Here is a 19,349-nt window from a genome sequence, read left to right on the forward strand (position 1 = left end):
TAATTTTACTGGGAAAAACCCTATGGAAATCTAAATCCTCTCCCCTAAAATTTCTGTGAATTTCCAGAGGGCTTATGTTCTTAAGGTTATTTCTGTTCCCAGGCTCATGCTTTTTTCTAAATTTGTTCAATTTCGGATTATCTCTCTATCCCAGTAGGCAAAGTCTATTCTGTGTTCATTGACCTAATTGTAAAATGTAGCCCCTTTTTCAATTTCCACGTTCATAAACCCCCTGCCTTTAAGGCAAGGACTAGACTTCCCTGCGGATTTAAGTGCAGAGGGCAAATACGGAGGAGGAGACAAAGGAGGCATTTCCATCGCAGCAGCACACCACCTGCAAGTTGAATGTTAGACTGTTCTTACAATGTCCTCAACCTCCCCTTCACCGGGACGTTTCATGTCACTTCTGTGTATTGCATGCCCACGCTGTGTATCATCTTTGTATCCTTCTGTCCCCCTCCCTTCTATGCCTTGCCTCCTCTCCTCTCTTCTCCCTCTCACTCTCCCTCTACTATCTTCTACCTCTCTCTCTCTCTCTCTCTCTCTCTCCCCTCCCCCACCCCCCTGAGGGAATGCAAAGTGATGGAGCCTTTGGAGCCAGACATGTGAGTGCTGAATTAGCTGATGGCTTCTATAACTTACTTAAACTTTCCAGTGTCAGTTGTTCCATAAGTAAAATTATCCATTTCACAAGTGTCCTGTGTATAGCGGTCCAGATGCTGGCATTTGCTGCCTTCTCAGGACCATGGTGCTCATCTTTCCCACTTCCAGGAGCGTTGTCTGCTCACGGTCTACAGCTGAGGCCAATCCTAGCATAAGAGAATCCCTTGTCTGGGGTTAGAGCAGCTGTGGGCAAACTACGGCCCGCGGGCCGGATCCGGCCAGTGTGAAATGAATAAAACTAAAAAAAAAAAAAGACCGTACCCTTTTATGTAATGATGTTTACTTTGAATTTATATTAGTTCACACAAACACTCCATCCATGCTTTTGTTCCGGCCCTCCGGTCCAGTTTAAGAACCCATTGTGGCCCTCGAGTCAAAAAGTTTGCCCACCCCTGGGTTAGAGTCTGCCAAGGGGCTGCCCACAGACTGGTTGATGTGGAGGTTCAAAATCTTGTCTCTGCTTGAAAATGGGACAAGTCTCAAGGGTCATTCCTGCTCCAGAGCTTCATGTGAGAACAACCGAGGCTTCTGTTGCAACTGGTTCACAGTTCAGCTTCTCGCTTTGCCAACCCTGCTTCCCTCACTCCCTGCAGACTCTCTAGTAAACATGAAAATTCCTGTCCCCGAGCTTGTTTTCAACTAAAGAAAATGGTTAAATGACTATTCAGGGCATGCTAGATGCCCAGGAAATTATTGTTTAGAGAGTAACTTGAGAGAATTTATTTTACGAGATTTTCCAGAATATTCCAGCCCTATATAAAACTACACAAGGAGTCTTAATTTGGAACTATGAATAGTGAGAATAAAGTTATCTCAAATTTTGACAATAGAAAAATGGTTATTGTTTGATTTTTTAAAGAAATTTATTTTACTAGAGCATGTTCTAATGAGCCTGCTCCAATGGAAAGAGAATCTTGTTATCTAGTAATGGATTTTACCTGATACTCATGAGTACTGTAATTTAGTTGTCTCTGTATATTTGGTTAATAATCCAACACTAATAGAGGTGCTGACAGTTTATGTCCCATAAGGTTAGAGGCTAACCGGTGAAAAGCTGATGTGTTATGATTTTATAGACAAAAAGAAAAGTCAGTGCCACAGGGATTAAGGTCTTACATCTTATTTAGCAGGCTTTGGGGCATTTTTTTCCTGACTGGCTATTTTAAATATCAATTCCTTTCTTTTTTTGAAATGTATTTTTATTGATTTCAGAGAGGAAGGTAGAAGGAGAGAGAGATAGAAACATCAATGATGAGAGAATTGTTGATTGGCTGCCTCCTGCAAGCCCCCTACTGGGGATTGAGCCCACAACCCGGGCATGTGATCTGACCAGGTTCATAGTTCGACACTCAACCACTGAGCCACACTGGCCATGCTAAATCTCAATTTCTTATACACATTTTGATTTTGTGTTTGTCTTCTATGCCAGTTACCTCAATAATGAGTTAAATAAAACCTTGTCAGGTGCTTATTATCTGTTTGTATGCGAGTGTTGTTTTTAACAGTGGATTTCCATAGGAATGTGTTTCTGTGTTAGTATTATTAGTTTCTGGAGGGGAGCGATATGATTGGAAGGTACCCAAAGTTCACAGGAGCAACTGTTAAAAAAGAAGTCAGCATTTTGAAGTTAGCCAACCCCTGTTACACTGAATTCAGAGTTTGGGTCTACTTTTGAAGTGCGTGCATTTCCTAGGGCTTCTGTAACAAAGCACCACACACTGGGTGGCTTACACAACAGACATGTGTGGTCTTGCTGTTCTGGAGGCTAAGAGTTGGAGAGCAAGTGCTTGCAGATGGATTCCTTCCGAAGGCTGTGAGGAAGAGCCTGCTCCGTGCTTCTCCCTGAGCTGAGCTGCTGATGGTTTGGGGGCCGTCTCTGCTGTTCCTTGGCCTGTAGATACATCACTGCATCTCCGCCTGCATGTACACACCGTGTTCTCTCTGTGTGTACCTTTTTGTGTCTGTGTTCGAATCTCCCCTTTTTATAAGGACACCGGTCATATGGGATTAGGGGCCTCACCCTAATGACTTCATTTCAACTTGACGTCCTCTGTAAAGACCTCATCTGGGTTTCAGGCTTTCACATATGAATTTTGGTGGTGGTGATGGGGGGGCACACAGTTCAACCCATAACAGTATGATTACTTTTTCTCCATTCCCCAGGATATCGATGGATATCTTAAGGAGGAGAATACCATTAGCTCCTGAGAGAACCCCAATTAAGAAATCTCACATTCGTTTTTTCTTTAAGACATTTTTGTCTTATATTTTTGAAAAAAAATATATATATATATATTTTATTTCAGAGAGGAAGGGAGAGGGAGAGATAGAAACATCAATGATGAGAGAGAATCATTGATCAGCTGCTTCCTGCATGCTCTCTACTGGGGATTGAACCCACAACTGGGTATGTGACCTGAAGGGGAATCCAACTGTGACCTCTGGTTCATAGGTCAGCACTCAGCCACTGAGCCACACCTGCTGGGCACTGAGCCCAGGCTTTAATAATGTAGTTATGAAGGATTAGGTTTGGGAAATAAATCCTGTCTAATAGATGAGGTTACAAGTTCTCAGGGGCATTTACCAGCCAGTCTGCTTTACAGATTAAACCAACAAACCCCAAAATGCTTTTTTGGTGTTGCATTCATTTACATGAATATAATCAAATAATAATTCCATTGGCATTGGATTGCATTTTTTAAATATGTTGGTAAGTTTGTCTGAGGGGAGCATGTGGTGCTTTTTTATTTTGCATTAGGCAGGCAGGCAAGTCGGGGGAAAAGAACAACTCCTTTGCAACCCTGGAATTATTTACCATGGCTAGAGAAGAATCTTCTGTTTGAGTAACCCCTCTGAACTGCCTGACACGTAACAGGAGCTTGTGAAATGTTCGAGGGAGAAGAAGCGCCCAGAGAACTTGGACTGTTTGAGAGCAATCACACAAGCACATATTTATCCAGAGATTTACCTAATACCCAGCTTTGCCTCGGTGCTGTGGGGACTGCCAGTATGTGAACGAGAATAGTGATAGCAGTGGCTCTTCATGGGGCTTACTATGTCAAGCACCCAGCACACATTAAAAAACAATGATCTCAGCAACTCTCCGAGTCAGGTAATAGTGTTCTTATTTTACAAAGAAGGAAACTGAGGCTAAGAGAGGTTAAGCACCTTGACTACAAAGATGGTGATCGGTTGTTAAGATAAGGTGGGTTACCTTAACACTGTCCTCTCTCTAGGCGAAACTTACATTCTTGTTGTAGAGGTAGGACATTTATCATTGAGGCAATTAGAAAATTAGTATAGTATTGTGTGTCTCTTTTACTATGTATGTGTGTGCGGTTAGCATTTCATTTGTGTAATGGGTAAGTATGTACAATCTGAAGTTAGAAGCTGGGATTCAAATCTCACGTGGACCGCTTCCTAGCCATGTGATCTTGGACATGTAGCTTAACCACTCTTTGCTGCCACTTTTTTAAATATAAAATAGGGGATAATAAAAGTACCAATCTCATTGTTGTAAAGAATACTGTATATAAGTTATGTAAAATGATTCAACACTGGCAGAAGGTATTTTTTTGCTGGAATGTTAGATTCACAAAGACAGCGATTTATGTTTGTTTTATTCATGCGTATATCTTACATGTCTAGAACAGTGCTTGGAATAAAATAGACATACAGTAAATACATTGTTCAATGAATGAATATATTTCAATATGTAAGTGCCAGGACTTAGCTACATTAGCAGCTTAATGAAGTTGTCTGAACAGGGTTCTCTTCCTGGGATACACATTAGAAATACCCAGAAGGCTTGCTTGCTTTATTTATTTATTTAACTGTAAGAGAACATTGATTGGGTAAATCACAGAGGTAGGAGAAGTAATTCTTAGAAGAAATGGGCTTGGGAAACAAGTTATGAAGGTAAAGAAAGGGCCCTTGGAACTTGGGAGTGGGGAAGCTAATGGTAAGGTGCCTGAGTGCCAGGGACAGGGGTAGGAGCAGGGGTGGAATGATGGGGAGATGGGTGGGAAGGGAAAGGCAAGGCTAGGGCTTGCTCCCTGGAGGGAGAGATTGGAATGCTTTAGACAGACTGGTTCTCAATCCCCGCCACAGACAAAGGTTGCGCACCGCTGCTGGAGAGTCGCTGTGAGTGACAGCTGAGTTTGCCAATCTCTAATGTGTCAATCGCTTGCTCCAGGAAATTTCCTGGCTAAGGGGACCTCTTGATTAAAAGTAGAATCATACAGGCATATTGATTGTGTCGAAGATTCAATAGCAAAAGCGATCTTCTAAATGACTGAAAATCCTTTCATCAATAAATGCTTTGAATTCATATAGAATATGGGTTAGGATTTGGTTTCAAATAATTACATACGTTTTGTTCCCTTACATGAATCACTGGTGGGGTATTTGGAATTTGTGTGGGGCTTGGGACAATTGTTTTTTATTGTGGGAACTATCCTTAACATTGCAGGTGGCTTTGAATATAAGCAAAGTTAACGGCAATATTGGATGGGGGGGGGGTGTGTGAAAATACCTACACACACAGTGATTAAGATCTCTCTTAAGACACTTGGGGAATTAAACCAAGGCACAGAGAAACTTTTCAGTTGCTGGTTCCTTCTGTAGAACCAGAAGATGAGTTTGCCAATCTCTAATGTGTCAATCGCTTGTCTTAGGAAGTTTCCTGGCTAGGGGACCTCCTGATTCTCTGGTGCTTCTACTCTTAGCATGTGAGCTCCTCATTCTCTCCTCATCCTCTCATACAGGTCAGGTCACTGGGTGGTGGAGTTGGCAAGATGGGGATGGATTGAATGTGGGAGCCTTATAAACCTAGAAGACGAGTAGAACCAAAATGGATAATTAGAGGGAATCTTTGTTAAATAACCACTTATTTACATGCTTTCCCATACAATTTTAAATATTTCTTTTATGAAGAGTCTATGCTACATATTTCTTTCAATCAAGACATTATAAAGGTATTAACACTATCACATGCCCTGTACTAATGTTGTAGCAATAGGATTCCATTTTAATGTTGACTACCAAGCCATTTTTTTTTTTTTTAACCAAGCCATTTTGATGTCTTAGGCTTCTACTGGTAAACGCTAAATTCTGTCCCTATTTGTCTTTATCTTTAAAGAGCTGCATTGAAGGATTTCTGGCCCTCTTAAGAAAGAATATCATTGAAGTGTGAGGCCTAGAATATAATTCAGATCATCCTAATCAGATTTCTCAACCACTGATCTAATCAAGCTAGCTGTTTTGCTTAGCTTCTTGGTCAAGTTCATTCATGAACTCAGAAAGCATTTACTGAATTTATGCTGTGTCTACCCCTGGGCTAGCATGTAACAAGATTAGTAGATGAATTGAGCACTGTCCTTTAGGAGTTTATAGTCGTACTGAATGAAGTGAAGGAAATAATAGAATGCTATATAAAATGTATGATGGCGTTTACACTTGAAATATGTTATTAAAGGTCTTTCCTGGCACTTTCTTCATTTCAAAGATATTTTTGCCATTATAGTCATCCCCAACAAAGTGTTATAAAATTAATATAATAGAGTCATTGGCATTTCATGGTTTTCCTGACTGTGGGTTTGAGTGGATTCTGAGCAGAAGAAAAGAATGAGAAATTGAAACCCCATTGATTTTTGTATTGGAGTAAGTTGAAACGTAAAATCCCTGTGTCCCCCCTGCACATACATACACCAACCCCAAACACACCACATTCTGCCAGACTATTAAATGTCATCTTGTCAACCGAAATGAATCCAAACAGAAAAGCAACTCATACTAATTTTATTTAAGGTCTGAGAAATGATGAAATTATTTTCTTATTTTGAAAGAAAATGTGTATACATATGTGAACTATTGCAAAAACGTATTTTTTCCCATGCTTATTTAGAAGAACGGAAAGCTGTAATGAGAAGTTACCTCCCATCCCCCATATATATTTCTCTTCTTTGCTTTCTTATGTAATGACCTTTTGTGAGGCCCATTTACAGTTACAAACTGGCAGCCACTTTGATATTTCTTACTTATATTCCCCCTAATTGATGTTTTTATGTGTAGTAGATAGCACAGTTTTCTTCTATTAATGTTACAGAAAACCACCCTTTAATTTGCTTCCACAATGAGGAATAAATAATCCACAAAAGCCCTTAATTAATCATTTCTATTCACAGGCTGGGCAGGAGTGTGACTTGACTGTACTTTCATTGCAGGAGTTAGCCAGGGTTGAATGTCTGTATGTCTCTCATTGTACAGCCCCATTGCTCTCCTACAGACTCATACAGTCCTTGCATCCTAACTTGATTATTTGAACAATATGCCCCTCCTGGCTGTCCTAATTAGGAAGAGTAGTCAGGTTTTGGTTGTCCCAGTCTACGACATCTCATGAGTTAAACTCATTTGTCTTGTGGTTTTTTACTATGACAGTAGGTTGTGGTGAAACCTGTAGATTCTGACTCTACAGAGATCTGATTTTTTTCAGTGATGAAAACTAACTCAGAATCACTATACCAAGTCCTTCAAAGCCAGGGAAAAGTCCAGATTAAAAATGTTAAAGAAGCTCCTTGAACTCAGGTGGAGGAAAAACACTTGGGAGGGGATAAAGGATCACCATATAAGAATTCTCCATTATTCTTTTCTTTGTTTTCTGAATTAAAAAAATTATCTTTATTGTCGAGGCCAGCATTCTTTTCTTATTGCTCAATAAAATAGAATATACTTTGGGGTGAGGGGCCAAATTGATGTTGTTAATTATTTGCTTTGGTGAAAGTGAGGAAAGAGAATATCATGTCCTCAGGCTGTCTTCATTAAAGGCCTACATACTTGTAATGACTCTGTGGGGGCTTATATAAAGCAAGCACATTGCCTGCTGCCTGGTGGGAGCTTCCGAAAGTCAGCTACGGGCAAGCTTGATGTGATCACTTCTGACTACCGAAGACCCAGACGCTATTCTGGGACTTCCTGTGCAGGAATATGAGTATATTAAGGGCTGGACACTTGCTCAGGGCACATGTGTGGGTCGTTGACTAGTGGCTGCACAGTCCTGGGTTCATTTCTGGATTCTTGCCCAGCTTTTCTTCAGGTTGTGAGCTGCTGCTCATCTCTCAACTTTATAAATTCTACTTCTGGGTGGAGTCTGCAGGGCTCTGTGAACAGTACAGTGAGATCATCTGCCTTCTAGGGCCCAAGGACGCTTTTAGATTTTGCTCTCACTCCTCTCTTTTACCCCGGCAAGTTCCTTTTCCTTCGATGGCTCAGTTGATGGGATTCACCATATATTGGGCATCACTGCCTGTCTTTCCCCCATCTCACTGTCTGGAACCTTGGTTCTCTGTAGAGTGAGATGGGTGAAGGAGTCTGAGGGTCTGGGCCTCTCAGGGGACTGGTGTTCTGTGGGTCCAGTAACAGATGGCAGATGTTCACGTTCTATGAAACAGGCTGCAGAGAGCTAATGGGGTGAAGTGCACAATGAACTTGCTGGTGATTTCCTTCAGGGCTCCCCCTTGATGGGCCTGGGTAAGTTAGTGCTCTTCCACCTGCCCTATCAACCTAAATTAAGAGGTAAACTGACCCAAGATCGAATTACCAGAAATTGAGATTATTCGGGACTAGCAGGAGAATTGCAATTCAGGACACACAGACTGTAGCAAGCTACAGGTGAGTCTGTTAATGATTTGGGGTGAGCTGTTTTTATGGGCAAAGCGGCAAGGAGATGCGAGCCTAGCCAGAGTCCAAACAGCAAGTTCATTGGCTGAAGGGTGGGGAGAGATTCTTGGCAAATGATTATTGGTCCACGGATAAGTTTCGTTCTCCTATAAATCAGGCATTTATGGGAAATCAGTCTCTCAGTTCTTGTTTTTCCTGAGGGCTCATGTGTGTGATTCTCCATTTCATATTCTCCAGTTCCATTTTAGATTAAAATCCTTTCAGATACCCATAGAGACGTTTGTAAACTTTTAGCTTACAGAAGGAATATGCATTTGTAAATGCAAATTCCCGGGCCTCGCCCTCAGACTGATCAGGAGGACTCAAAGCTGCAGCGTCACAAGATCCACCTAATTCTAGCTCAGGTAATTCTCAGAGCACATCTGGTCACTTCTGCAGAGGGAAAGCTCCTGGCCCTTCTAGGAACTTCTTACTAGTAGTTAATTCACGCCCGAGCACTCATATTTAAGCTGAAGACCTTTGTTTGGCGTTTTTTGATGGAGATGTTCGGAAACTGACCTCTGTTATTCATGATGATACTACAGGATCTCCCTGGGTGAACCCTGCTTTCTCCTTCTATCTTGCTCTTCTCATTCTCCCCACATTGTTATCTTGCCTCCCTTTCCTTTTCTCAGCAATAGTTATAGTTGCTTGCTAAAGGGGCTCCTCTTCTTTCTTATCTTTGCAGATCAAAGTCAGGGCTGACTTTCTTAACCTTTCCCACCTTTCTCACCTGAATCCTTTTATGTTCCACTCAATAAACCTAAAGTCCAAACAACACGTTCTAGAATTTTTTCTTGCCGGGACCTTGGTAAGATACTGGTTTTTCAGTGTTTGAGATTTCTTGGCAGATACAACTCAGTCTTCTCCCATTTAGAACCTCGAGCTACCTGTACAAATCTTCAAGAGAAAGGAAGGATGTTCCTAAGAGGAGCCAGAGTAAACCTGGTGATGTGGCCAGCTTGAAGAGCACTTTGGTTGGGAAGTGGAGGAATTTCAATAGAAGACCTCATGAGCCTGCTTTTCTTGCTTTTACTGTCTGGCAGCTTTAAACTTGTCCAAGTATTGTGTCTACCCAACCCATTCTGCCCTCTGATTTCAACTGGGACTTATGTTTTAATTTGTCATCCTGAAGTAGTGTCCCAAAGTGACCCCCTCAACCTCCTTATCTTTGAGACCTCCCAACCTTCTACCTTCACCATGAACTTTAAAGAGATATATTCCAATACAGTTTGCACATGTAGAAGACTAACTCATGCATCCTTTCTACCCCATGGGAAATTTTTTGCTCTGTACTACCTTCTGATGTGCTTTTTCTTTGTGTGTTTATCTTTCTTGCTGCAGGAAAGCAATCTCCCGGGCAGGCCTGCAGCACCTGACTCCTGCTCATCCCCTCGGTCTTCCTGTGGCAAATGGTCCAGCGAAGGAGCCCAGAGCAACTCTGGACTGGAGTGTAGGTGTTGGCTTTTTAATTTAAACATAATTTGATTGCGTGTGTGTCTGTCTCTTTCTCAGGATTCCTATAACTACAAGCAATACTTAATAATTTTCTTTATTTTTATATTCTTGTTTTTCAATTACAGTTGATATACAATATTATATTAGTTTCAGGTATAAAACCCAGCGTAGACATTATATACCTTACTAAGTGATCATCTTCATAAATCTCATACCCATCTGACACCATATGTAGTTATTAGAACATTATTGACGAATTCCTTCTGATGTAGTTTACATCCCTATGACTATTCTGTAACAACCAATTTGTACTTCTTAATCCATTCACCTTTCTAATCTATCCCCCACCCTCCTCCCATCTGACAAAATGTTCTTTGTATCTATGAGTCTGTTTCTGTTCTACTTGTTCATTTATTTTGTTATTTAGATTCAATTGTTGATAGACATGTATTTATTACCTTTTTATTGTTCTTATTTTTAATCTTTTCTTTCTTCTTCTTAAAGAAAACCTTTTAACATTTCTTGTAATATGGTTTGGTGGTGGTGAACTCCTTTAACTTTGTCTTGTCTAAATAAAAGTCTTTATTTCTCCTTAAATTTTAAATGATAGCCTTTTGGTTGTAAGGACTTAATAATTTTTAATGTGGCTCACTGACCCATCTTTACATGTCTAAGCCATTCTCAGAATCCTAGGAACATAGCTTCTTTACTAGTATATGAAGTCAGATGTGTTGAAGACTAAAATAAAATCTTCATGAATCATTTGAAGCTACCTGGGTGTGCAGCTGTGAGATAAAAAGTACCTCTGCGCACATGCTTCATTGTCTCCTCCAAGCTAATGATGAATTAAACTTATCCTTAGCAGCATCATGGAATCTAAGTTTGATTTCCTCAACTCATGCTGCTTTGCCTTTTTGGTACTTTTTTCCTTTTTTTAAATATTTATTTATTTTTTATAGAGGATGACCTTACTTTAAATTCTAGGCACTTCATGTCTCCAGTCTGTCATACTTCCTCCCCTAACTCAAAGATAGATAGGTTTTGTATCAGTGGGAGTGGGCATATTTGCTGTTGTTAATATTTTAACCAAAAGACCTCCATAAAAACTATGAACTGGAGTTGAAGAATGCAGCCTGAAATTCTTAAGTCAATTAGAACACTTATTGAGAGTCATCAGTGAGTCAAGTTCTTGATGGAAGACATCTCTAACTGGATTGAAAGGCTTTGTCCCTTCCTGAAGGAATGTAAGGGGTGACATGGAAAGAGAGGAAGGCTGATCTGAAATTCTGCCTTTCTGGTCTTGATGGTGAATTTTTTTTTTTTTTTTTTTTTTTTTTTATGGCTCAATAATATTCTCTCTCTCTCTCGCTCTCTCTCTCTCTCTCTCTCTCTCTCTCTCTCTCTCTCTCTGTGTGTGTGTGTGAGAGAGAGGGAGAGAGAGAGAGAGAGAGAGAGAGAGAGAGAGAGAGAGAGAGAGAGAGAAGAGAGATTTTCTTTTTTTTTTATTTTTATTTTTATTTTTTTTTTATTGCTTAAAGTATTACAAAGGGTATTACATATGTGTCCATTTTATCCCCCCGCCCTAGACAGTCCCCTAGCCTCCCCTATCCCCCAATGTCTTATGTCCACTGGTTATGCTTATATGCATGCATACAAGTCCTTTAGTTGATCTCTTACCCCCCTACCTCCTGCCCCGCAACCCTCCCCGGCCTTCCTGCTGCAGTTTGACAATCTGTTTGAGGCAGCTCTGCCTCTGTATCTATTATTGTTCAAAAGTTTATAATGGTCTCTATTATCCATGAATGAGTGAGATCATGTGGTATTTTTCCTTCATTGACTGGCTTATTTCACTTAGCATAATGCTCTCCAGTTCCATCCATGACGTTGCAAATGGTAAGAGTTCCTTCCTTTTTAGAGCAGCATAGTATTCCATCGTGTAGATGTACCACAGTTTTCTAATCCATTCATCTACTGATGGGCACTTAGGCTGTTTCCAGATCTTAGCTATGGTGAATTGTGCTGCTATGAACATAGGGGTGCATATATCCTTTCTGATTGGTGTTTCTGGTTTCTTGGGATATATTCCTAGAAGTGGGATCACAGGGTCAAATGGGAGTTCCATTTTCAGTTTTTTAAGGAAACTCCATACTGTCTTCCATAGTGGCTGCACCAGTCTGCATTCCCACCAGCAGTGCACAAGTGTTCCTTTTTCTCCACATCCTCTCCAGCACTTGTCGTTTGTTGATTTGTTGATGATAGCCAGTCTGACAGGTGTGAGATGGTACCTCATTGTTGTTTTGATTTGCATCTCTCGGATGATTAGTGACTTTGAGCATGTTTTCACATGTCTCTTGGCTTTCTGAATGTCCTCTTTTGAAAGGTGTCTATTTAGGTCCTTTGCCCATTTTTTGATTGGATTGTTTATCTTCCTTTTGTTAAGTTGTATGAGTTCCCTAGAAATTTTGGAGATTAGGCCCTTATCAGATATGACATTGGCAAATATGTTTTCCCACACAGTGGGTTTTCTCGTTGTTTTGTTGATGGTTTCTTTTGCTGTGCAGAAGCTTTTTATTTTGATGTAGTCCCATTTGTTCATTTTCTCTTTCGTTTCAAGTGCCCTAGGAGCTGTATCAGTGAAGAAATTGCTTCGGCATATGTCTGAGATTTTGTTGCCTTTGGATTCTTCTAGAATTTTTATGGTTTCCTGTCGTACATTTAAGTCCTTTATCCATTTTGAGTTTATTTTTGTGTATGGTGTAAGTTGGTGGTCTAGTTTCATTTTCTTGCATATATCTGTCCAATTTTCCCAGCACCACTTATTGAAGAGACTATCTTGGCTCCATTGTATGTTCTTGCCTCCTTTGTCAAATATTAATTGAGCATATTGGTTCGGGCCGATTTCTGGGCTCTCTATTCTATTCCATTGATCTATATGCCTATTCTTGTGCCAGTACCAGGCAGTTTTGAGAACAGTGGCTTTGTAATACATCTTGATATCTGGTATTGAGATCCCACCTACTTTGGTCTTTTTCAGGATTGCTGCAGCTATTCGGGGTCTTTTTTTATTCCAGATGAATTTTTGGAGAGTTCGTTCTAGATCTCTGAAGTATGCCATTGGTATTTTAATGGGAAGTGCATTGAATTTATAGATTGCTTTGGGTAGTATGGACATTTTAATGATGTTGATTCTACCAATCCATGAACACGGTATGTTCTTCCATCTGTTTATATCTTCCTCTATATCATTTTTCAACGTCCTGTAGTTTTCTGAGTAGAGGTCTTTTACCTCTTTAGTTAAGTTTATTCCTAGGTAGCTTAATTTTTTTGGTGCGATGGTAAACGGGATTGTTTTTATAATCTCTCTTTCTGAAAGTTCACTATTGGTGTATAGAAATGCCTCGGATTTCTTGGGGTTAATTTTGTATCCTGCTACATTGCCAAATTCATGTATTAAGTCCAGTAGCTTTTTGATGGAGTCTCTAGGGTTTTGTATGTATAATATCATGTCATCTGCAAATAAGGACAGTTTTACTTCCTCTTTTCCAATTTGGATGCCTTTTATTTCTTCTTCTTGCCGAATTGCAATGGCTAACACTTCCAGTACTATGTTGAAGAGGAGTGGTGAGAGGGGGCATCCCTGTCTTGTTCCTGTTCTTAGGGGGAATGGTGTTAGTTTTTGTCCATTGAGTATGATGTTGGCTGTGGGCCTGTCATATATGGCTTTTATTATGTTGAGGTATGATCCTTCTACTCCCACCTTGCTGAGAGCTTTTATCAAAAATGGGTGTTGAATTTTGTCAAATGCTTTTTCTGCATCAATTGATATGACCATGTGGTTTTTTTCTTTCAATTTGTTTATGTGATGTATCACGTTTATTGATTTGCGGATATTGTACCATCCTTGCATCCCTGGGATAAATCCTACTTGGTCATGGTGTATGATCTTTCTGATGTACTGCTTGATCCGATTTGCTAAGATTTTGTTGAGGATTTTGGCATCTATGTTCATGAGGGATATTGGCCTGTAATTCTCTTTCATTGTGTTGTCTTTACCTGGTTTTGGTATTAGGGTGATGCTGGCTTCATAGAATGAGCTTGGAAGTGTTCCTTCCTCTTGAATTTTTTGTAGTAGTCTGAGGAGGATAGGTTTCAGTTCTTCCTTGAATGTTTGGTAAAACTCCCCTGTGAAGCCGTCTGGTCCTGGGCTTTTGTTTGCTGGAAGCTTTTTGATGACTGCTTCAATTTCTTCCATAGTTATTGGCCTGTTGAGATTTTTAGATTCTTCCTGATTGAGTTTTGGAATGTTGTATTTTTCTAGGAATTTGTCCATTTCCTCCAGGTTGTCTAGTTTGTTGGAGTAGAGCTGTCCATAGTATTTTTTAACAATCATTTGTATTTCTGTGGGGTCTGTTTTTATTTCGCCTCTATCGTTTCTGATTTTGTTTATTTGGGTCCTCTCTCTTTGCTTCTTGGTGAGTCTGGCTAGAGGTTTGTCAATCTTGTTTATCCTTTCAAAGAACCAGCTCTTGGTTTCATTGATTTTCTGTATTGTTTTTTTGGTCTCTATGTCATTTATTTCTGCTCTAATCTTTATTATCTCCTTCCTTCTGCTCACTCTGGGGTTTTCTTGTTGCTCTCTTTCTAATTCTTTGAGTTGTAGAGTTAGATGATTTACTACCATTTTTTCTTGTTTTTTGAGATAGGCCTGTAGAGCTATAAACTTCCCTCTCAGGACTGCTTTCATTGTGTCCCATAGGTTTTGGATTGTTGTGTTTTCATTGTCATTAGTTTCCAGGATGTTTCGAATTTCTTCTTTGATTTCATTGGTAACCCAATCAATATTTAATAACATGCTATTCAGCTTTCAGGTGTTTGAGTATTTTGGGTTGTTTTTATTGTAGTCTATTTCTAATATTATGCCATCGTGGTCTGCGAAGACGCTTTTTATGATTTCAATTTTCTTGAATTTGGGGATACTTTGCTTGTGCCCCAATATATGGTCTATTTTTGAATATGTCCGATGAGCATTTGAATAGAATGTATATTCCCTGGCTTTCGGGTGAAGTGTTCTGAAGATGTCTATTAAGTCCATCTGATCTAGTGAGTCATTTAGGATTGCTGTATCTTTGCTGATTATTTGTCTAGAAGACTTATCCAGTGCTGTCAGTGGTGTATTAAAGTCCCCTACAATGATTGTATTGTTGTCGATCTCTCCTTTGATATCCTCCAGGAGTTTTTTTATGAATTTGGGTGCTCCTGCATTGGGTGCATATATGTTTACCAGGGTTATATCTTCTTGTTGTATTGATCCCTTTAGTATTATGAAGTGGCCTTCCTTATCTCTTGTTATGGCCTTCACTTTGAGGTCTATTTTGTCCGATATAAGTATTGCTACCCCAGCTTTCTTTTCCTTTCCATTTGCCTGAAAGATATTTTTCCATCCTTTCACTTTCAGTCTGTGTGAGTCCCTTCTAATGAGGTGGGTTTCTTGTAGACAGCAGATGTATGGGTCATGTTTTTTTATCCATTCAGCCACTCGATGTCTTTTGTTTGGAGCATTTAGTCCGTTTACGTTTAAAGTTATTATTGAAAGGTACTTGTTTGTAGGCATTTCTGTTTTTGTGTGGCTGTTTTCTTTCTGAGCTTTTTATTTCTTATTTTTATACCAGTCCCTTTAGCATTCCTTGCATTGCTGGCTTGGTGGTGATAAACTCCCTTAGCCTTTTTTTGTCTGTGAAGCTTCTTATTTCCCCTTCAAGTTTGAATGATAGCCTTGCTGGATAGAGTATTCTTGGATTCAGTCCTTTGCTTTGCATCACTTTGTAAATTTCCGTCCATTCTTTTCTGGCCTGATGTGTTTCTGTTGAGAAATCATTTGACAATCTAATGGGAGATCCCTTGTATGTAACTTTCCGTCTCTCTCTTGCAGCCTGTAAGATTCTCTCTTTGTCCTGAACATTTGCCATGGTAATTATGATGTGTCTTGGTGTGGGTCTTTTTGGGTTCACCTTGTTTGGGACTCTCTGGGCTTGTGTGACTTTTTTCTTCCCCACCTCAGGGAAGTTTTCTGATATTATTTCTTCTAATAGGTTTTCTAATCCTTGTTCATCCTTCTGTTGTTCTGGTACCCCTATTATTCGTATGTTGTTTCGTTTCATGTTGTCCCAAAGCTCCCTTAGGCTCTCCTCCTGTCTTTTCATTTTTTTCTCCAATTGCAGTACCTTTTGGGTGTGTTTTGCTTCCTTGTCTTCTAAATTACTAATTCGGTCCTCCGCTTCTCCTAGTCTACTGTTGATACTTTCAATGGAGTTTTTCATTGCAGCTATATCACTCTTCATTTCTTCTTGGGTCTTACTTAAGTTGTTGATTTTTTCATCTGTTTCTTCTAGCTTCTTGGAGAGGTTGTCGATTTTTTCCTCCATCCGGTTTATGCACTCTAGGACCCTTATTCTGAATTCTTTTTCTGTCATGTTGCATGCCTCTGTATTACTTAGCTGCTTTTCTGGAGAGTCCTCCTTCTCTTTCCTTTGGGGGTTTCTTTGTCTACCCATGTTTGATCTCGCTGACATATCTAGACGTTGAGTCGTTCAGTGGCTGCTCCCTTGGTGGCAGTGACTCCTTGGTCTGTGGTTGCTCTTCGGGCGGTTGCGGTAGCAGCTGCTCTTCAGTTGGCAGCAGCTCCTCTGGTGGGTGCTGTTCACAGCTGTGGTGTCTCTTCTGGCTGGTGGGGCAAGGTTTCACATACAGCTGCTGTTCCTCAGCAGAGGGTGTGGTGCTCAGGAGGTTGCTGTTGCTTGGATCTGCTGCGTTGATTTAAAGGCACAAAATACAACACAACAAGGCACCACGTACCAGGCACTATACACAAATATATTCACGATATGAATAACCCCAAATAAAGGTGACCACCTGAATTAAGAGAATTAGAGGATAAGGAAGAAGGAAGAGAAAAAGAGAAAAGAGAAAAAAGAAAAGAAAATTAGGGACCAAAAAAAGGAGTGCAAAAATGAAATTGGGAAAAAGGAGGGGGGAAAATAAAAGCGAGAAAAGAAAAGAAAAGAAAAAAAAAGAGCGAAAAGAGAGAATGAAGTGGAAGAGGGGAAGATACTTTTTTATATGAGGAGAATACTCCTATAGAACAGCCATTAATCCCAACAAATTCCAGCAACAGCTCCCTGGAGATGAATGCAAACTAGAAACAACCAATAATATAATGATGAAAATAGAATGGAGAACACTAATCCCAAAATAAAATAAAGAGAAAATAAAATGGCACTTTAAAAAAAAAATGGTAAAATGGTAGCAGTAATAATACTGGTTAAAAATAAGAAGGTAGTAATTAAAAGGGTAAAATCAGGTGATGGAAAAAAGAAGAAAAAAAAAGAAAAAAAAGAAGAAGAAAAGAAAAAAAAGAAAAAAAAAGAGAAAAAAAAATTGGTTTCTTAGTTAAAAGGTGAAAAAAGAAAAAAAAAAAATATTGCAGTAGTGAAGGTCCTTCGGTTCTTCTATTCTTCAGTGTGGCTCGCCTTAGACCTGCCAGGTATTCAGGAGAGTGTTGAGTTTCCCTGCGATACACTGTTCCTCTGTGTTCTAAACCACAGTCCTTATTTTAAAGCAAGCCGCATTTGTTTCCCAGACTGCCTTATTTTGTGTTTAGCAAAGAGTCAGTTTGTGGGTCAGCCTCTGGGTGGCAGTGTTCTGGGGTTGGCCTCTGAGGCTATAGGGCCTCTCTGTCCAGTGGAAGTTCACTGCCCAGAGCTGGCTGCGTAAGAGTTATCAGTGCTGTGTTGTTGCTGGGATTGAAAATCCCTCTATAGGCCAGACCCTGTTAACTCCCAGGGACTGATCAGGTTATTTTAATCCTTGATCTCCTACAGGGTGGAATCTGGGTGTGGCTGTGTTCCTTGCCTGGGGGTTGGGGGAGGAGTCTCACTCTCCGGAAAGAATGGCTGCCTCAGCCCTGGGCTCAGGGGTGTCTCAGCACTCAATTCGCTGCCACCTCTTCCTGTCCCCCTTCTCTCCTCAGTCTCTCCCCAGATTCCACTCCTCCGCACACTATCCCTCTCTTCAGCACAGGTGAGTGTCTGTATCCAAAATGTCCCATGAACAGGATTCAGTGAAAACAAACAAACAAACGCCGGCCGGACAACAAACGCTTCCCCGGAAACGGGGAAGGCTTGGTTTCTGTAAGCTTCTTCTCTTACCGGGACTGCATGGTCTGGTCAGCTCTTCAGGCTGCCCCCTTTAGGCTCAGTCCTCTGTGATCACAGACCCAGCTCTCAATTCCCCCGGCGGCGCCAGGAATCCCGCAGTTCTCCTTTCCCCCGTCAGGGGCTCTGCCTGTCCCAAGGGACGCGGCTGTCTGCCACGCGGTCTCCCTCCGACTCTCTGGGCTCAGAGGTCTGGCAAACTTTCCTGCCCAAATCCCTGGTTTTTTTACCTTTCCAGGGGAGTTCTGCTCTTCCCGGCTGCAAACCGTCTCGCCAGCTGAGGAATTTCGCCAATTCGGGGTGGATGTTACTAGTTTCAGCTGCTCACTCCATTTGCTCAGGGACACGACCTGGGACGCGTCTGCCTATACCGCGGCCATCTTCCACCAGCTTGATGGTGAATTTTGTTTAGAATTTGTAGTTGAGTTGGCAGAGGGGAAATTCATGCGTGTCTCTTCTCATAAAAAAGAGCATGGCAGGGTGGGAGAAAAGAGAGGAGTTTTAAAATTAAATTAATTTTTTAGTACATACTAGAGGCCCAGTGCATGAAATTCGTACACCCATGGGGAGTGGGCCTAAGCCATCAGTCAGACATTCTTAGCGCTGCCACAGAGGTGGGAGAGGCTCCCGCCACTGCTGCTGTGCTCACCAGCCATGAGCCGCGCTTCTGGCTGAGTGGTGCTCCCCCTGTGGGAGTGCACTGACCACCAGGGGCCAGCTCCTGCATTGAGTGTCTGCCCCCTGGTGGTCAATGCATGTCATAGTGACCAGTCATTCCCAGTCGTTCTGCTGTTAGGGTCAATTTGCATATTACCCTTTTATTATATGCCTGGTGCATGGGTAGGGGCTGGCTGGTTTGCCTTGAAGGGTGTCCAGGATCAGGGTGGGAGTCCCGCTGAGGGCTGTTTTCAGGCTGGCCACACCCCCTTCAGGGTGGGGGGTCCTGCTGGGGTGCCTGGCCAGCCTGGGTGAGTGGTTGATGGCTGTTTGCAGGCTGGCCAAAGCCCCTTCAGGGTGGGGGTCCCTGCTGGGGTGCCTGGCCAGCCTGGGTGAGGGGCTGAGGGCTGTTTGCAGGCTGGTCAAGCCCCCCAGCAGGGACCCTCACCCCTTGAGGGTGTGGCCAGCCTGGGTGAGGGGCTGATGACTGTTTGCAGTCTGGCCACAGCCCCTTCAGGCTGGGGGTCCCCGCTGGGGTGCCTGGCCAGCCTGGGTGAGGGGCTGATGGCTGTTTGCAGGCTGGCCATGGCCCCCAGCCAACCAAGCTCCCAGTGGAGACTGGCTGGAAGCAGGTATCTGGGATTT

General features: G+C 41.5%; 1 protein-coding gene across 2 annotated transcripts in view; it reads left to right on the forward strand.

Moving 5' to 3' along the window:
* DGKI (diacylglycerol kinase iota) overlaps positions 1 to 19,349 on the forward strand; it is a 402,033-nt gene that overhangs the window by 127,234 nt on the left and 255,450 nt on the right. For both annotated transcript variants that reach the window (XM_036328568.1, XM_036328569.1), the window contains exon 2: positions 9,724 to 9,832. In XM_036328568.1, coding sequence (XP_036184461.1) covers positions 9,724 to 9,832 — 109 coding nt within the window. The remainder of the gene's footprint in view (positions 1 to 9,723; positions 9,833 to 19,349) is intronic.

This window comes from Myotis myotis, unplaced genomic scaffold (assembly GCF_014108235.1).
Source record: "Myotis myotis isolate mMyoMyo1 unplaced genomic scaffold, mMyoMyo1.p scaffold_m19_p_11, whole genome shotgun sequence".
Taxonomy (NCBI): Eukaryota; Metazoa; Chordata; class Mammalia; order Chiroptera; family Vespertilionidae; genus Myotis; species Myotis myotis.